This window comes from Lupinus angustifolius, chromosome LG03 (genome assembly GCF_001865875.1).
Source record: "Lupinus angustifolius cultivar Tanjil chromosome LG03, LupAngTanjil_v1.0, whole genome shotgun sequence".
NCBI lineage: Eukaryota > Viridiplantae > Streptophyta > Magnoliopsida > Fabales > Fabaceae > Lupinus > Lupinus angustifolius.
In genome coordinates, this window is record NC_032011.1 from 26,355,298 (window position 1) to 26,375,630 (window position 20,333).

At 30.4% G+C, this 20,333-nt stretch overlaps 2 protein-coding genes across 3 annotated transcripts; both read left to right on the forward strand.

Moving 5' to 3' along the window:
- Nucleotides 7,054–9,510, forward strand: LOC109344184. Its single transcript, XM_019582832.1, has 2 exons — nucleotides 7,054–7,334; nucleotides 8,634–9,510. Exons 1-2 carry the CDS (start codon nucleotides 7,167–7,169, stop codon nucleotides 9,162–9,164), a joined length of 699 nt encoding a protein of 232 aa, XP_019438377.1. The 5' UTR covers nucleotides 7,054–7,166; the 3' UTR covers nucleotides 9,165–9,510.
- LOC109344188 (26S proteasome non-ATPase regulatory subunit 11 homolog) lies at nucleotides 13,643–16,869 on the forward strand. Of its 2 annotated transcripts, none has more exons than XM_019582839.1 (2): nucleotides 13,643–13,782; nucleotides 15,389–16,869. In XM_019582839.1, the coding sequence occupies exon 2, from the start codon at nucleotides 15,413–15,415 to the stop codon at nucleotides 16,679–16,681; it is 1,269 nt and encodes a 422-aa protein (XP_019438384.1). In that variant the 5' UTR covers nucleotides 13,643–13,782; nucleotides 15,389–15,412; the 3' UTR covers nucleotides 16,682–16,869. The 2 variants fall into 2 exon arrangements, with proteins under 2 accessions (XP_019438384.1, XP_019438383.1); XM_019582838.1 differs by having other exon boundaries at nucleotides 13,667–13,785.

Here is a 20,333-nt window from a genome sequence, read left to right on the forward strand (position 1 = left end):
CCGACCAAAATATATCATGTTAATTAAAAGAATTAAATATTTATTATTTTTTGTTTTAGTTTGACTAATCTTTATCAATCTTAAACTTCTAAATGGTATCAAAGTGGTTTCACCCTCCATGACCTATTCGGTCAACATTAAATGTCAAAAATTTGGAACTTCAATTAGTCATCTCTCTTTGTTAAGTTACATTGTGTCATTTTTTCTTTCATTTTTTCTTCAACCTAGTAATTCTAAATTTGATGCAAAAGTCATCCAAATAAACAAATACCAACATGCTTGAAAACTTCTTTCACTCCAACCCTTCATCCTAAGAATGAGACCACTTTATAACTTCATTTTTTATTTTTTAAATTTGCAACGAGTGAGACTCAAAACTATGACCTTCTTCATTTCATTCCTTATAAGAGCACATCTACTATCCGACAAAATGTGTCAGTGTTTGTGATTAATAAAAAAATGTATTTAAGTTAAAAAATTAATAATTAATTATTTTTATGACCAATCACAAGTAGTGACACATCAAATAATACATTTTTTTATTGAGATAGAACATATCTATCAATTTCGTAAACCTTTCACTCTAACTATTAGAACGAGGAACATGCATGGATGTTTCAAAAAAGAAATCATTGTTCCACAAATTGCGCATGAACTGAGATGAGAGGTAGGCTGAGTCAGTTTTTTTGGAGTTTAATTCCTAGGCCCAACTTTAAACTAAAATTCATATTACGGGTTCATTGCACCATGGAATATTGATGAAAGTATGAAGAAAAAGAAACATAACTACTACTCTTCGTCTTCTTTTTCATTAATGATAATAAATAAAATCTATGTACTAGTGTAAAGTTTTTTATATTGTCAACACATTATCCACTATTAATTTGAATTACTTTCATTTAAAAGTAAATATATAAATGATGAATGATTTGCTAATATTATAAAAAACATCTATATTATCAGTATATACATATTAAATCCATGAAAAATAGTTTGCACACATGGCACATTTCGTAAGAAGAGATTTTTTATTTCTCCTTCAATCATATGTGTTCCCTGGGAAATTGGGCCAAAGGAAGAGCCACGACCCATCAAAGAAGACGTACTAAACTCAGAGGTTAAGGAAATGAGTTCAACTCCTCTGTAATACTGGAGAAACCTGGAATATGAGGTTGAGAATTTTTTAAAGAATTTTTATTTATTTTTAATAGAAAATAATATATAATCATAGTCGTTAAATTTTTTTTTGCCACATGTCATTATCCTATTCAGCACTGGACTCTAGTACTGGAGAGGATCCATTTCCTAAGGAAATATATTCTACAAGGTTGGGAGTAGAGGAACAAGGATCCTCTCCATTAATGACAAAAATGTAGTTTTATGGTAAATAAAAGAGTAAAATTGTTATTACATATTGCATTTTTGCTTCTCCGTTAATGGAGATGATACTTACTTGGGAGTAGAGACTAAGAGTAGGGCAAAGATACAACATTATATATGTATATATGTACACATATTTACACACATATATAATGTCATATAAAATAAGCATGTACATGTCAAAACACCAAGTTGATAGACAAATATTTATGTAATTTCCTATGAGAATGAGCCTCACAAAAATACTAACATACATTGCTTTCCAACTTAGGACAAAGATCACAAAATAATAGATGAACTATATTATTTGCTTTGATGGAATCATTGCCATGCATGATCTCATTTACTTGAATGATCTTCAACTTCTCATTACTTTGGAGTACAATTCTTCTTCATTTAGAAGGACATGTTAGAAGAAGAAAAAAACATAGGTAGGTGTGCCTCACAACAAAGAAGATACCAATTAAAAAAAAAGTGTAATATCTATCCGATCATTATCCACAATTTATTTATTATTTTTTTATAAATCAATAATGATTAAACATGAATTATGAATATTATAGTAACACGATATAAAACTCATACATGTTTTTTTTTTCTCATTATAGAAAATCTTGTTTTGGTATATACATTCAAGAAAGTTAGTCTGGGTACTAATGATAGAACTTGCGGACATAAATCAAAGAAAGAAGATCACCATTACACTCCAGCAAGAAATATTTTATATCCTCCAAAAATATTTTTCGTACACTACTTGCTTTATGCAAATGAGCATATTCAACCATTTTTATTTTCTCTCCAAAAATAATTACTTTAGCTAGGGTGCAATTTTTATATTATATACTAAGAGGTAAACAAACTTTACAACCATACAAATTAAAGACCTTCCGGCAATTATATATATAGCTATTTTTGGATTGGTGAATGAAAATCACTAAAGCATAAAAACATAAAAATGATCACATACATCAAGTAAATTAAATATATGATAATACATATAAGTGGCACAATTGTTAAAACTTAAAAGTTCCTTAACTTTTGTTAGTTCAATTGGTTACCAATCACAATGAATTTCAAATGATATGCTTAGTGTACACAAACTAATTGTGCGCAAGCATCTTCCAAGGTATATTCTCATTAATGGGTTTCTTCTGTTTGCCCATTGAATAGGAAAAGTTTGGATCAATTAACACAATCATCAATTAAAATGGGTGAATTTTTCTCAAATATTACAATGTAATGAAAGTTGAAACTAGTAACATGGAAGATTTTGTGCTACCTTTGTCTTGTCTCTTGGTCTTGGAGCACTAGGCACACAGTGAACAAAGGTGGACATCATATATCCACTTATTGCAAAGGTTTGTTGCCCACCCACTTCTTGTGGCACCCCATTACATATTATGTGTTTGATTGGACAACCCCTTTATTTTTTTCATTCATTATTATTTGGTTAACTTTTTATTAAACTTACCCATCAACCATCAATTCTAGGATAATCTAATGGTTTTAATTAGTGAGTAGATCTAAATCATTAAATGTCCATAAAATTGATGGCTAGGATCGGGTGGAGTAAGTGGATCCCTCCTCTTTTATCAGGTTGAGTATAATAACAAACTCAATGTGTTACTTAGTCATACGAGGCTCTCCTACCTAATAAACTAGATTTTTGGGTTTAACTCTCATCATGTGATTAACTCCTAACAATTGATGCTCTCATTGAGAGTTGTGTCACGGAAAGGGCTATCATCGAGCTAGTGTCGATAGAGTGAAAGTCGTCGTCGATATTGACCCTTAAAAGGGGCGGTAACGTTAGGAGTCTCATACTGAGTAGAATAGCAAACTCAGTGTGATACTTAAGTCATGAAACTCTCCAACTAATAAATTAATCTTTTGGATTGAGTTATTCTCATGTGCTTAAGTCGTAACACTCTCCTATTTTTAATTCATCTCTTCAACAAAGTTAGATTATTGGGAAGATATGAAGATAGAGAGGAAAATTAAGATAAGGATCTTTTCTTTTTTCTTAGCTAAGTGTATTCTAGCCCATATAGCATGCCTTTGGAAAATTTATAATTCCATAGACAAGTCCTTAACAATCACGCATATCCCACTACACTCTTGTCTAAACATTACTTTGGGAGAAAAGGACAAGAACTCAAATCACACCCCTCTTCCATGAAACAACTAGAAATATTATAAATCATTATGGGAAAAAATGCAGCATGTTTACTATATTAAAACTAAAGATGTACTTCCTTTATTCGTGTCCTTGCTCTTTAACTTGCTTTTGATTCTCCTTGACCAGCTTTTTTAAAAGCATGAAGTGATTTACAAATAAAACATTTCTGCCTACGAAATCTATAAAATTATTGAGCCCAACTTTAGATTAAATATTCATGTATATAATTATATGCCAAAAAAGTATCAATGTATGATCATTATTGTCCTTAGATTATTCTTTCATTCATAACTTCTTACTCTAGACAATGTAAATTCTAAAGTTTCAGTGATTATTACAAATTATTTTTGTGATCTTATTTAATCTAATTGGAACAAAGTTAGGTTAAAATTTGATTAATAGTAAAAAAAAACATTATTAATCAATTATATATTATTGAATTATGAGGAATATTAACAAGTGACAAAGGGATATTATTTAGGGAAACAAAATAATAGATTTTCATGGAAAATAATGTTATATATATATATATGGAAATGTCTTAGAATTCGATTTCCAATACTAAATTAATTTATCTACTAACATGCGTTGGTTCAAGTGGTACATGTTTGATTTCCCTTAAGCAATGTCTCAGATTGGAGTCTTGTGGATGGAAAAAATGTCTGTTGGAAGAGTTAGCCCCACATATTTGTGGATGTTCCCGGCTCGAACATGATTACCTCCAGTTCGAGGATACCTGTAGAAAAAAAAGATTAATTTATTTGTATAATTTAACTATGCTAAAGGAGAGCTAGAAAAGTTAGTGAGATAGATTGATGTAGGGAATATTGCTCTTGCATGCTCTTAATTTACATTTTAAGTTTGAGAAGGAATTCATTTTTAAACTTACTCCTCATCATAACCATCAATTTTAGGAAAATCCAATGGTTTGAATTAGTAAGTAGATCTAAATCATTAGATATCCTTAGAATTGACGACTATGATGAGGAATAAGTTTAAAATACTTACTTTGGAGTAAGTGAATCCCCACCTTTTAAGTTTTAACTTTTAACCCCTTCCAATTTCAATGTTATCTGTTTTAGTTTTTAGTGTGGAAAATACTATGTATATCTACCAGCTCAAATGCTACTACGTGGAAACAACATCTAAAGTTTATTTTTTTTTGTAGTCAACATATGCTATTTCACACCTTTCACTTTCCTTTTATTTTACTTAGTTCAAGTTAATATCAGTTATTGCTATAAAAAGGTTGTAGGGTTGGGATTATTTCCATAGAGGTGGAAGTAGGTGATTGAAGATATTAATAAAATATGATTTTAATATATAAAATTAGATCTAGGGCTATGTATATAAATATCACTTGAAAATGGGGAATTATGCTTAACATCATACTAATAAAATAAAGAGTATATTTTTTTATACGTAAATATTAGTATGTTAGTATTTTATGATGGGTAAATTTTGAATTCTCAATCTCGTTATTATTCCATTCTTGAAACCTTTCATCTTAAGTCCTAACCACTTGATCATATTATGACTCTCAAATAAAAAGTGTCATATCCATTACTACATAAAAATTCTTTAATCAGCTTCAGACTCCATTAGGTTTCCTTTTTTCTATTCCTCCTTTTTCTTGTTCTTGTTTTGGGTAAGACCTATGTTTTATAATAGGTGATTGATAGAAGAGTCTTATAAGTAACTCATTGACTAAGCCTCATAGATAAAATGAAAGAAATGAAACTTCCTTTTTTTTCACATGCATATATTCCAAATCCCAATTCTTAAAAACTTATCTCTAAACATGACACACATGTTTATCCAACTAAATTTAGTATCTAAAAATTATCAAGGCATGCACAAAGTTCATGCAAAACAGCATGAAGTTGTGAACAAAACGGTTCTCCTAACAAGAATGCGTGAATAGCATAATATAATATTGAAAAATATAATGTATAGTGTGAGTGAAGAATGAACGCACTAGCAACACCCACATGACCCATTTCATGGTAATTGCATGAAGGAGGATGCGTGTACTGTGTGGGTGTACATCTGTCGTCTCATAATAAGTATCATTCTATATATCATAAATTTATGATTGATTGGTTGAAAAAATGTATTTAAACTAAAATTTAATTATTAAGTATTTTTCTGAATAATCATAATTATAGAACATAGAGTGACACAAATTATAGGATAAAAGATGTGATAATGTATTGCATGGGTGTTGGGTCCATTTCTTATCTCCTATGTTTGATTTCCCTATTCAACAATTTACAATGGGCCTAGTCAGATTCTCACTTTCCCTTCTAATCCATTCCCTTTTCCATTCTAACCCTTATTTCTTTTATTTTAACCCTAATGCCATTATCCCTAATAGATTAATTTATCATTTGGACAATTCTTTTAGGTTTAGTTTTTTATATTATCATATCAAGGTAAAACTTATTGAGTGTGTGCCGGTCTAAATTGAAGAATTTGAATAATTTAACTATAGAAAAATATTATTGAGAAAGATATTCATGCGGAATTACAAATTAGTAAAAAAATGATTGGGTCAATTACAAATTAGTATTAATTATCCAAGAATGATTGAGCCACAAAATGATTGGATGGTTTTTTATGGGAAAAAATGATTGAAATGTTTAATCTAAGGGCATGACTTATAAATAAAGACCTCTATGAGGTATATTTATGTTATTTGAGTGTGAGGCTAATAGAAATCTTATTTGTGGCATATATATTCATGTAAAGACATGACTTATATATTTATTAAGTTAAATGAATAAAATTAAAGAGGGCAAAAGAGTTAAACTCTAGCCAAATAATTAGTGTGGATTAATTAGCTTTGTACAACACAATTAATAAATCAAAATCTATTACTCTCATTTTTTATAAGACTTCATGCAAATTATTTGCTCCATTAATTTTACATATAAAAATGTATCATTATTTAAACCTCATAAAGTCATTAATTGAGTAATAATAGAAAGATACCAAGTCTCAATAATTGTAAGGATAATTCAAAAAGTAATTAAAATTGTTTAAAAATTTAATATTATAATCTAGATTAACTAAGCTTCTTAATTTCCATGGATTTTCTTAAGATCTGGATCATATAAAAAATTAGAAGGGAGTATATGCTAGTGTGATGATAATAGTAATAACAATAATAATAATATAATAGGCCAATTATTCACACATCAACTTACATTAATCATTCTATATTCCAAATAACAGTAGAATATACAAAGTAGGCAAGTAGCAAATTGCCCTAAAAAACTGGAAGAACAAATAAAAAAAGAGGTGATAAAAGGTGGAAAAAGGTTGAGATATGCAATATTATCATGCTATGGTTTGTAATTTAGTGAAAAAAGCATGGCCTTTTCTTTCTTTGTCTAACTTTGTTTGCAGTGTGAATCACATAGTTGAACAAGTCCACATTCATTCTTTCTTCATGTCTATATAAACCATAGTTGGCATTGCCATAGAGAAGAGAGTAATATTAAATTTTCAACTGAGATTAGATTGCTTTCTTAAGACACAAGTAGTGCAAGTAATATTAAATTTCAAGAAATATCTAGCTAGGTAGCATTTTCATCAAGCAGAAATGGAATGGAAGAAGTGTTATTTGGATTTGATATTGGTGCCCTTAGGAATTTTAATAACCATTGGTTACCATTTGTGGCTGTGGTATAGTACTAGAACTCGTCCACATTCAACTATCATTGGCATCAATGCTTGTGGCAGAAGGAATTGGGTTGCTGCAATGATGAAGGTGCATATTTTATTTTAGTTCCCACTTCTGAAATTTAATATTAACCATTTTGTTCTCAATTTCATGCATTCCATGATAATTTTGACACATTTATCATCATTGATTTAAAAAAAACTTGTTTTGAAAACAAAAAAGTCTCTTGATTGGTGATTATAAAACATATGAAAAAGCTATATTTACAAAAATATGATGTCTTCTCTTTTTAGCACTTATATCTGTAACTTGTTCTATGAATTTTTATCATATGGCATTTCCTGAGAGAATAACAAGGGAATAATGAAGTAATTAAAAGTGAAAAAGATCTATGCACAACACAACAGCATATCTCATGTTATATATTCCAGTTCCACTTTGGTTTTCTAAGTTTATTCTGGTTCCTACCAGATAAAATCAAAATGCCATTTTAATTACTAGTCACAAACAAAGCAGGATGTAATGTTCTTTCTTTATGGTTTAGTTAGGTGAATGTGCAAAATAAAATGTATTCTAGCTAGACCTAGATAATGTGCATGATAATCCACATAGGAGTATATATTAATGATAATATATAAAATAAAATAGATAAGCTAAGAATTGTGGCATGTGCCTATGAACAGTAACAAGATAACAGTGTCCTGCCTAAGAAAAAGAAAACTTCTGTATTTAATTTGTGGCACTGTCAATTCAAGTGATGCAGATAATGGAAGTGGTAGCAATAATTATCTAATCTATTATATCCATATTCCCAACATAAATTTGCAACGTGTCGTTCTGTAGTGGCTTCTCCAAATAAGCCATGTCCTTCTCAGAGATTTATTATCGTAAAGTATGTATCAAATTAAACTATATATCGCACCAATAAAACATATCATATCAATTATAAAAATTAAACATTTTTATTATTTTTCTGTTTTTGATTCATTGTTATTGATAAGAAATATGATCTCGGATATCTAGGAAAGATAGCTTAATGCATGAAGTGGTTACCAGTGGGCTTTTCATTGTTGTACTATTTCACCTAAAACTAAAGAGGCATCATCAAAAATATTTTCTTCCACTAGTTATCTAGTGCATGCAGTTGTGACCTTAAAGTAGTTTTATGTTGATAAAGAAAGTGCACTTAATCTAATAATATAAGTAGTAAATAATATAATATTACTCATATACACACATTTACATACATTGTCTCATATTTGTTGTTTTATATCATTTGATTAATCTATTCTTAACTTATTTCTAATTTTGATACCTTTAAAGATGCATGAGAAAGAAATGTGTAATAAGCATTTTTTGTAATATAAGTTGTGTTGAGTTTTTCAGGACAATGACAAAAAAAACATCCTAGCAGTACAATCACTGAGGAACACAATCATGGGTTCAACCCTAATGGCCACAACATCTATTCTCCTAAGTTCTGGTCTAGCAGCAGTAATAAGCAGCACCTACAGTGTGAAGAAGCCACTAGATGAAACAGTTTATGGGGCACATGGAGAGTTCATGGTGGCACTCAAATATGTCACTTTGCTCACTATTTTCCTCTTCTCATTTTTCTGCCACTCACTTTCCATAAGATTCATAAACCAAGTGAATATCTTAATCAACATTCCTCATGACCCCTTGTCCTTGGTGACCCCTGAATATGTTAATGAGATTTTGGAGAAAGGATTTCTTTTGAACACTGTGGGTAATAGACTCTTCCATGGTGCACTTCCTTTGGTGCTTTGGATCTTTGGGCCTGTGTTGGTTTTCCTCTGCTGTCTCACTATGGTCGCAGTACTTTACAACCTTGACTTTGTGGTCATTAGTGGAAAGGGAAAGATGGATGTCAATGAGAATAGGGATTTTGTTTGAGCTAATGTAAATTTGTTATATATATATATAAAGATAATATATATATATATATATATATATACTTATTAAGCAGATTCTAAATTGTGGCTGTGATTATGGTTGTGATTAAAGTAATACAATCGTAGACGATACCTAAAAATGTGGCTGATGTGGGTATAGATACAATCAAAACCATAAATATTATAGTCTCAATTGTGATATTGGACAACAATTTAGAACCTTGTTATTTCATGATGATTAGAAGCATGTATGTTCTGTCTGTTGTAACAAGCTTTTGGTAGAAATTTTGATTGTGTTTAATAATGCTGGTTGTGAATACAAATCAAAGATAACATCCTGTGCATGATTTTGATTTGCTTTGTCTTTTTGCATGAAATATATAAGTTGCAGCTTTTTTTTTATTGTTTTTAAAGTAGAATGGTTCAACTACTCCATTATTCTTTAAGCAATAATTCAATTATCATCTCCACTTACAGTAATTTAATTTGGAAAAGGTGTATATCAAAGAAATAAGCTTATGGGATTTGGAAGTATAAAAGACAAAAAAATTTATGTTAAACTGGTGTTGTATTTTCTTTTGTATTTTTGGCATTTTGGAGTTACTTTTTTTCCCTGTATTGTTTTTTAATAGCATAGTTTATTGAGATTAAAGTGTGGAAGCAACAGTTAGTTTAAGTGATTATTACTAAAACTTTGAAATGTACAAAAAAACCAAAGGGCTTGTTAGTTTATAAAAATTTAGCAGGTTGGGTGGAACATAAATTATTTGTGCCAAAATTATTCTATTTCTTTATCTTAAACCAATCGTATACTATTAAATGTATAATGTTAAATTTAAAAATTAAGTTAATTTTTATTTAAGACATATGTATCATACTTTTGTTAACGATATTGGATTGGATATAAAAGAATAATATAAAAAATCTAAATTCGGTTGCCTGAATGCTCAAGTCAATGAAATGAATGTGGTTAATAGAATAAAGGATAAAGTTCAACTATCTTAATGATTCAGGCAAAGCATATAATCTTTGCAATTAGACATGACTACTACCATGTATTACATGATCAATCAGATTTTAATAATTAATATAAAAATATTATTTATCTTTTTAAAAGTTTTTTTATAATTTATGTGAGAATGTATTAATTTATGATAAGGAATTAGATACTATTGGGAATTGATAATCTCCAAACATCACTGAGGAGTGAAGGGAGACATACCTTAGACATTGGAATGCTAGAGGGATAGAACAAAATCCTGCAATTTGAGGGTGAGGAAACATAATATCTAATTATTCAATACTTTTAAACTATCATATGTTATAATAGTTTGATTACTTTCTAATTCTTGCATGACTTTTTATATTTTTGTCATCTAAAGATTTAAGTATCACTACTACTTCAATCATAAACATAATTAGAATAAGAATTTCTATCTGGATAGGTAAATACTTGTTTTTTATGGTATTTTTAGTAATATAAGTATTATTTTATTATATATAAAAAGATAAAAATGTGTTATCATGTAATTTTTTCTTTTGTTTTATAGTACATGTTTCCCCATGATCCTTACTAACATAATAATTGTCATTAATTAGTTCATGGGGAGTATAGATGGCAAAACGGACAAAACTTGTGGTTCGACTTGCTTAGCCCGCAAATTTTTGCGAGCAAGGTATACAAAATATACTTTTTTGTCTGTTTCGCTCTGTCCGTTTGTCCACCATGTCATAGGCACTTCTAATGGACAACGCAGGTGGCCCGCGGACATGATGTAATAAAAAATAAAAAATAAAAAAAATTACGATGTAATATAATTTAATGTCTCAAAACTGTTGTAATGTAGTATGATTTTTATAAATTTATATTACATAACAAAGTTTTTTTAAAAGAAATTATATTCAACTACTTTATTTACATTATTTTATTAATTTTTCCTTTTTATATTTTTTATTAATGAGCGTCTGTATGCCTGTTAGCCCACTTTAAATGGGCATGATATATCATTTTGTATGTTAAAATAATATAGACATGCCCACACGCCTGCTTAAAATTTTGAAGATATTTGTCAGTACAGATAAAACAGGTCGGACGACTCATCAAGAATCTATCATCATACAGGTCTTTTTGCTAAAGTGTCTTTAACCATCCATGCAACTTTTTTAAAATTGCATCATGGGTGCATCTATCTTATTTCTTTTTCATTTTATGAAACTTAAGTCACCTTTTACTCTAACCAGTAACCATGCAATTTTAATGCCTTGTTTCCTAGCAAAAAAGACTTTGACCATAAAGAAGGAAAATTACGAGAAAGAAAATGATAAAAAATGAGTGGATTTCTATGTTGTTTGTTGTTAAGAGAAAAAAAGAAAGAGGGTGATGATGAAAAAATATTGATTTCTCTTTATATTTTTTTCTTCCAATCTTATTTTCCTCCTTAATCAAATAAGAGAAAATTTGTCAAAATTATCGTTTCTCTCTTACTTTCCTCCCTTTTGATTTCTATCAAACAAACCCTTAAAAAGTTCATTAAGTAGGTCTTATATTTATTATTATCATATATCTTTATTTGAAGTTAAAATATTAACTTATTTCTACAATCAAGTCCATGTGAACATATACACTTTTTGTAATAAATGTTTAGGTATGCAATTGTTACTTACACCTTAACATCACTACGGTACAAGATTAAAATAATCATAATAATATTTGTTGAAAGTGATAATTATATATAATAAAATGAATTAATTCCTTTTTTACATGGTGAAATGATATCCTTGATTAATGCAACAACAAAAATATGATAGTATTTAAATTCTCAAATTTAATTATTGTGTTCAAGTCAATCCTACAACTTATATTTGTATCAAAATAATCCTCTAACTTACAATATGTCTACATAAACTCTAATGTGTTTTTTGCGCGCTAATGTTAATATAGTTTTATGTGTCCCTTTTGTAGAAAGCATTTGTCATTTGTTTATTCACATACTCCTTTTTAGTTATTGCTTATGCTTTTATACCTTTATACAATGGAACTAATTCTGTTAACTAATGTTTTCCAAGATTATGCTAGAGTTTCGGTGGCCGATTAGATAAGCAATTTTGTTTTTCCTTTTTAAAAAGAACATGTTTACTTTTTGTTTATTAATTACTCATTTTATAATGATTTTTTCTTTGTATTTTTTGAATTTATATGTAAAGACTTTCACTCATTTAATTTTTTTCCAAAGATTATAACTCGTGCTTTGAAGTTTGCTATCCATCATTGAACTCTTAGAAGTCTCACTATTTTGAAGTCCTAATGTTGTTTAAAGAGAAGAAGGATAAGGCTATATTTGGAAGTGAGTAATATTCATTTTTCCAAAAGCATAATCTCAATGGTGGCAATTAGTGCACCTTTAAAGTTGTTGAAAGGAGAAGAAAGACAATTAATTAAAGATGTCATTTAATAGCGATAATTTAATATATTTTTTGTGTTTAATTTTTTTTCTTTAAAGAATAAATTGACAAAAGGTCAATTATTCGATTCTTATGTTGACACTTGTTGGGAGAAGCAGTCATACACTTCGAAATAGATTAGTTCTTTACATAATAGGGTAAGAAGATACCATTGATAATACAAAAAAATCGTTCTATTTAATCAATAAGGCGTTGATACAATGATATAAGTTCATGCTAAATCCTAAATAGATTAAAAGTCAATGTTTTGATTCATGTGAACAACACTGGTTGTAAGAGACAATCAAAAAATATTAGTTCACTTGTATTAGTACGAAAATATTACATTTCTTATAACCAATTGCATTGTCTCAAAAAAAAAAAATTTATTTTCCTAATACGTACTATTATTCTTTGAACTAATACAATACCTAAACATTCAATGTTGCATGTACACATCCCATGAGAATGTGGCTCCCCCACTACCACAGAGAATATAAGTTAAAGCAAAATAATTTAAACAAATATTATTCATAAATTACTAAAATAAAATAATTTGTTACATTAAAAAATACATGTCCCCCACCAAATATTGCTAGTTCTCTTATTAAAAAACCATGTTATTTTGACTAAAACAAAAAAAAGCCTACTTTATCATTTTCGGGAAAAATAATGAAAACTACTTATATTTACCATTTTAATTAATTTTAAAACATCTTATTCAATGATTCACTTTATGCCTAAATATTCATTAGACTACCAATAATTATAGCATAACCCGAAAGATAATAGGTTATTTTATATATTATTATTTTTATAATATGAATTATTAATCAATCAACTAATTTTGTCTTACACTATTTTACATTTACTAAATTAAATTTTCATGTCAAATCATATTCTTTATTATCTATAAATAATAAATTTTTTATTTTTTATTTAGTAATATCTATAAATTTTTTATTTATATGAGTATTAAGTTATTAACCTACAATAATACATTTATTAAATTAAAATAAAAAAGTGGGTCCATTTTATTTATTGCATCGGTGCATTCTCTTCTTCCATTCGGTGTTAGGTTTTCACACTCACGATTGGAATTGAGATTCTTCCATAGCCAAACTCTCTATTCTCTCACTCGTGAAATCTCAAGGATTCGGAACTTCGGTGCGATAAGGTAACGCTATTTCCTTTTATTATTACTTTTCTAGATTTGGTTTTAATTATTTCTCCGTAGATTTTGAATATGAATGTTATGGAACTTGTAGGACTGATTCAAACAATTATGATTTTGAATTATGCTTTCTATTTTTCCTTTTTTATTATTGAAGGAGGAGAGTTTGTAAACAAGAAAATCAAAATCTGAAGACCTAAACGACTTGTTAAATGCTTGTTTTGGTCCACTTTATTATGCAATTTTTGCTTTCCTGATTCAACTGGTTTAGAAATGTTGTCATAATTAAGTTCTAGTTGTGTTTTGTTTCCTGAATAGGGTGAGTTTGTGGCAACTATAAGGTTAAGGTTGTTGCTTAGTGACCATAAATTTACGAGTTCATATCTCGGAAACAGCCTCTCCTGTTGCCTAAGGCTGCGTACATCTATACCCACTAAGTGAGAGTCTTATGCATTGGGCCGTCTTTTTTTGTATTTGGTTTCCTTGCTACACATCTATGATGTGTGCTTGTTGTCTTTGTCTCCCAAAATTGATATTCCTTGAACTTCAAAGTGCTTATGTTTTGAACAACATATGGTGTTATACAATATATAATCTGTTCATTTTGTGTACATGAGCCAGATTATGTACTCATCTATATGTATGCACCAAACGAATAAACACCTTTCTACTATTTATCTATTCATCTAGTAGCCTAATAGCATTCCATTTTTTGAAATTCATTGAAGTCTTGAAGTGATGAACTCTAGAAACTCACACAACAGTAAAAGTTTTAGGAATTTAGACTAAACTGAGGCATTTTATTGGTTCTTTTATTTCTTGGTATCTAGACATACTATTATTCCAGAGTAATGTCCAAGTTTCTTTTCATGAAACTTCAAGCATATTTCCTTATTCCTTTCCCTTAACTTAAGCTCCAAACTAACCTTTCTTCTCTTCTCTTCTCTTTTCTTTTTGGGTTTTTTATCTGATATTAAATATTATTTTTTGTTTTGAATGAGTTTTTCTTGTTTTATGGATATCTCCACTTTTTATAATGCATTTAATAAATATATTATTTCAAACTCTGGCATAAGCTGACCCCACTTGGTGGGAAAAGGCTTTCACTGTTATTTTAGAATTTGCCTTGTTGTGCCACATTGATGGCTGCACTGGTGCTTTAGTGGCTCTTTTGGGGCTTCACTTCAGTGATTGCTGATGCTATACAGTATACACCATTGACGATACTGTCTAAAAAAATCTGATTCATTATTGTGATCTGAGACCAATTTGAATAGCAGCACGGGGTAGCAAATGTTTGACTTTGACACATCACAAGATCCCAAGTCTAAAACTTTTCACCCTGTCTAAGTCATATAAGTAATTTGAAAGTTATTTTGAGTATAAAACCTATTCAGACTGACACCTTTTTTCCCACACACTGTATTTTCTCCTTTCTGGAAAAGCAGTCTCCTTTTCTTGGATTATTTTAAAGGTATCCAAATTGTAAGGGGTAACAGCAGCCAAACTATGAGATATTAATTTCAATTAGTCAATTAACCGATACTAATAATGCCAAGATTGCTAGTTTTAAATGCTCCTCTCGGCCTCTCCATTACAAATGTTTTCTTGCAGGAGTTATCCCAGCAGCAGCCATGACTTCCTCTTATCTCCCTGCTACAACAGAGTCAATTGCTCTGGCATTGGAGGCCAAAGGCCCATCTGAGGCTATCTCTATTCTTTATCGTGTACTTGATGATCCTTCATCTTCACCAGAGGCTCTGCGTATGAAAGAGCAGGCCATCACAAACCTCAGTGACCTTCTCAGGCAGGAAAGTAGGGGGGAGGATCTACGCAGCCTCCTCACTCAGTTGAGGCCTTTCTTCTCCTTGATTCCTAAGGCAAAAACTGCGAAGATAGTTAGGGTAATAATTGACTCTGTTGCTAAAATACCAGGGACATCTGATCTGCAAATTGTACTCTGCAAAGAAATGGTGCAGTGGACCCGTGCTGAAAAGCGTACATTTCTAAGACAACGAGTTGAGGCAAGGCTTGCAGCGCTTCTGATGGAAAACAAGGAGTATTCAGAAGCACTGTCTCTTCTTTCTGGCTTGGTCAAAGAGGTTAGAAGATTAGATGATAAGCTTCTTCTTGTAGACATTGATTTGCTGGAAAGCAAACTACACTTCTCATTAAGAAACCTTCCAAAGGCAAAAGCCGCTCTCACTGCAGCAAGAACAGCTGCCAATGCTATTTATGTTCCACCTGCTCAACAAGGTGCCATAGATCTGCAGAGTGGAATACTTCACGCTGAAGAGAAGGATTATAAAACTGCATATAGTTACTTCTTTGAAGCTTTTGAGTCTTTCAATGCTCTTGATGACCCCAAGGCAGTTTTTAGCCTAAAATACATGCTGTTGTGTAAGATCATGGTGAATCAAGCAGATGACGTTGGTGGAATTATTTCTTCTAAAGCCGGACTACAATATGTTGGGCCTGACTTGGATGCTATGAAAGCTGTTGCTGACGCTCATTCTAAGCGATCCCTGAAGCTATTTGAAGTTGCTTTACGAGACTACAAGGCCCAATTGGAGGAAGACCCAATTGTCCACAGGCACCTGTCATCACTGTATGATACCCTCATGGAGCAGAATCTTTGCAGACTGATTGAGCCATTCTCAAGGGTTGAGATTGCACACGTTGCCGAGCTTATTGAGCTTCCCTTCGATCATGTGGAGCGGAAGTTGTCTCAGATGATTTTGGATAAGAAGTTTGCAGGCACATTGGATCAAGGTGCTGGATGCCTCGTCATATTTGACGATCCCAAGACTGATGCGATATATCCTGCTACTTTAGAAACCATTTCCAATGTTGGGAAAGTCGTCGACAGTCTTTATGTTAGGTCTGCCAAGATAATGGCATGAGCTCTCGACATTTACTCCGTTTCCAGAATATTTGTTGCTATTTACTTCTTTATGATGACTGGCATATCTTGTTTTGCTTCTTGAATTTGCCAAACTCAAAATCGCGGTAACCTTTTTTCAGTAACTGTTTGATCTTTAACAACTTTGGCCGGGAAGGATTGTTATCAGAATCTCTATGCATTTGTTCACAAGTAGTCTATCTGATATATTTAGAATCTCATGCTACACAAGATTGCATTAATTTGACAATTCTGTTTGGGGTTTATTTTGTTGTTAAATACTGTGAGAAATGTCGTAGGGAAATTATTATCATTTTCCAATAGGTGAGTAAGGTAAATACATATTTTTGTCTTACAATATGTGTCACTCCATATATTATAAGCTGTAATTGGTTGAAGAAAATATATTCAAATTAAAAATATAATTATTAATTATTTTTCTAACAAATCACTGTTTTATATCTGCTCTTCGTAGTAACTTGATAGAATGGAGATCTCAATTTCGAAAATGTGAATGAACTTCATTGGAAAATACTGAAAGCGGCAATTCCATTACCGATTTCAGGAAAATTACACTAATTTTGTAATTTTCCAAAAAGGTGCACCAAAATTGTAAATTTTCGATCAAGGTGCACCATATGTGTGAATTTTCCTTCTGTTCCTGTGTTTTACTAAACATTTATTCTTGCAAATTTCAGATCATCAACCTTGCTGAGGATATAGTAGTTCTTGCTCACACAGTTTTGATTATGATTTAAATTATGTATCATTTCAACAATACTACTCAATACTCATACACGCGAATACAAAACCTCAATTTTCTTACTGTCAACCATGTTATCCCACCAAACTCATCTTGTCACGTTATATAAGCATGACCAAGAAGCGTTTTTCATAACTTTTAATCTATCCATATATTTTACCATTGCTTAGAAAGATTAAAATTGGCGCAAGGAATACTAAAACTTCATCCAGAAATAAATTATTTACCATTTTAAAAAAACTTTTCATTCTGAAATTTTTGACAAAAAAAAGTGATAGATTATATGGTTTTCCTTGTGGGTGTTGGGTCTGTGGGCTAGGAAACGGGCCCGCTCTAGGTCATACCTCAAACAGCTTTAACTAAACTTTTATTTTTTGACCCATTTAAAATTTGGACCCTATCCATTTTTACACAAATCCCAAAATGTTTTTTTCACTCTGTTCATACTCCTTTTTGGGAGTATATCTTCTGTCCCAAACTTTGTATAACTATATGTATCATTTCATTTTTATTGATTAGAAAATGTTAAGTATATATATTTAATTCACATTTTATTTTTCTGACCAATGAAAACAAAGAAATATATGAAGTGATACACAGTTTGAAACAGAGGATATGACTTGTTAAATCATGCAAAGCATACTCATTCTTCTTCCAAACTATACACTTATCCTATCACACTAATAAAGATAAATATTCATGTAAGTGGAAAAGGTTTCAACTAGTTGAGAAAGTGAATTGCATGACCATCTAGCATTGTTTTGAGTCATTTATTAACAGAAGCAACAATCGATGAAGAAATTGTAAATCTTAAGTGTTTTTTTTGCTATTAAGAGCGAATGGTTGGTAACTAGTGTAGAATGATCAGTAATGAATGTGCGGTAGAAGGTGAAGAATCAAGGAATCTGGTCAGATGTCATTTGGACACGCTGGGGAGGTACTGAAAAGGTTATTCAACGATCAAGTCAGTTGAGTATTCTAGAGAGATAAAAGGAGTAAATAAGAGAGAAGTTGAAGCAATAAATATAGCAATAAATGAGGAAATGAGAAATTAATTATTCACCCTATGTGATCTCTCCTATTTATACCATCGAGAGTGTGTTAAGATGTCATCTTGTTATTGGTCAGCACCTAACGAGTACAAGCGATGCACTCTAATCGTCCTTACTTGTCCTGCAAATCTGCTCTTGTCGATTTGTGGGGGTATGTAGAATGTGCAGACAGCATGGCAGGCGGCCTGCTAGCTGACAATGAGGGCGAGTCAGAGGCGTATTAATGATGAGATCAAAAGAGCATTTATGTTGTGTCAGGAGAATTTATGTTGTATTAGGAGCATTTATGTTATATCAGGAGCATTTATGGCATACACATTGTAAGTGGGCCCGTCTGAAGCAGATCTGGCCTACTCTGGGTGGGCAAGTATATCCGAGGTTAAATATAGGCTTTGTCCGAGATGGGTTAGAGACATCTGGATTTATCCGGAGTAGAACATTAAGAAAGACTAGTTTCTCTAAATATTTTTGGATATACTGTGTACATGTTTTACCCTTATCAAAAATATTGTCGATAGAAATTAGAAAGACTACTCCAAAGAGATAAAAATAATTAGAAAATGAAGTTAAAGTAAAAGGCAAAAAACTAATATCGTTGGTCTAATAGTTAAGCAAAACTAAACCTTTACTTATAGTACAAGATTGGATAAGTAAACCCTAATTGAGAAGAGCAATAATAATACTGAGTGAAATTAGTTCATCATCTGATGAAGAAAAACGAGTAAAATGTCTGCCAAACAAAAATTTACAATATTCTTAGAGGTCTCAATTAAAAATATATTTCAACATTTTATATATATTATATTAATTAATTCTTAATTCTTACAAATAGAATGGGGAAAACTAGAAGTAGCAGCATATATTTGTTGTTGTTGATGATTAAACTGAAAGTAGCACAATTAATTCTATGCAATCAGGGTTTGGCATGTACTCAATTATATAAGGATTTAATATGTATACACTGACAGTGTAAATACTTTTTTTCTGTCAGTAATCATCCACCATTGATTTATTAACTATCATTGACTCTCAAACAAAAGTAATACAAATCAATAGTGGATTATATACTAACAGTATAAAAAGTTAAAAAGTTTTACACTGCCAATACACAAATTTTAAACTCATTATGTAATGCATGTATCAGTGTAGGCTAAAATATACACTATCAAGTTGGAAGCATGTGTGTGGCGTACCATGTCAGAGGCAGACATGATATAATGTCATTCCATAAATGTTATATATATATATATATATATATATATATATGTTTTTCTATATATGTATATGTATATATAAATCACAACAAAAAACGAGCAAATGCAAAATGCAATTACATGCACTAATCTCAATTTCATTGCCCTCATTTTTCTTAGTAATCTCCTCACTTTATAGATAAAAAGTAATATAGATAAAAAGTAATATTATTGAGTTTGTGGTTATTTATTATAATAAATGTCATTCCTAGGAATCAAATCATTAATTTTATAATCATACTGAAATCTAGTATGATTTTATATTACTAGACTAACACCTTGTTTTTCATGGCTCCTAATTTGTTCCCACCAAATTATATCACAAAAAACTTGGATAAACTATTTGAAAGTGGTTTTAACAAGTAACCTCATTGGAAGATCTATATTTTAGAAAGCTAGTTAATGTAATGTGATGACAACAAGAAAAAAAGGTGAAGTTAGGAATAATAAATTAAATAAACAAATAGTGCAATGGTATGTACCTAAGTTACCTTTAAATTCTTCATATTAAAAGCGAGGGTTAACCTGCTTTTTTAACACGATTCACAAAAGCATGTTCATATGTCATCAATTTTTTTGTTTTTT

Bases quoted from the DNA above. Each gene is read 5' to 3' on its own strand.
- LOC109344184 (XM_019582832.1), top strand. From the start codon at position 7,167: ATGGAATGGAAGAAGTGTTATTTGGATTTGATATTGGTGCCCTTAGGA. The intron at 7,335-8,633 runs GTGCATATTTTA...TGAGTTTTTCAG, and splicing joins GGGTTGCTGCAATGATGAAG to GACAATGACAAAAAAAACAT.
- LOC109344188 (XM_019582839.1), top strand. From the start codon at position 15,413: ATGACTTCCTCTTATCTCCCTGCTACAACAGAGTCAATTGCTCTGGCA.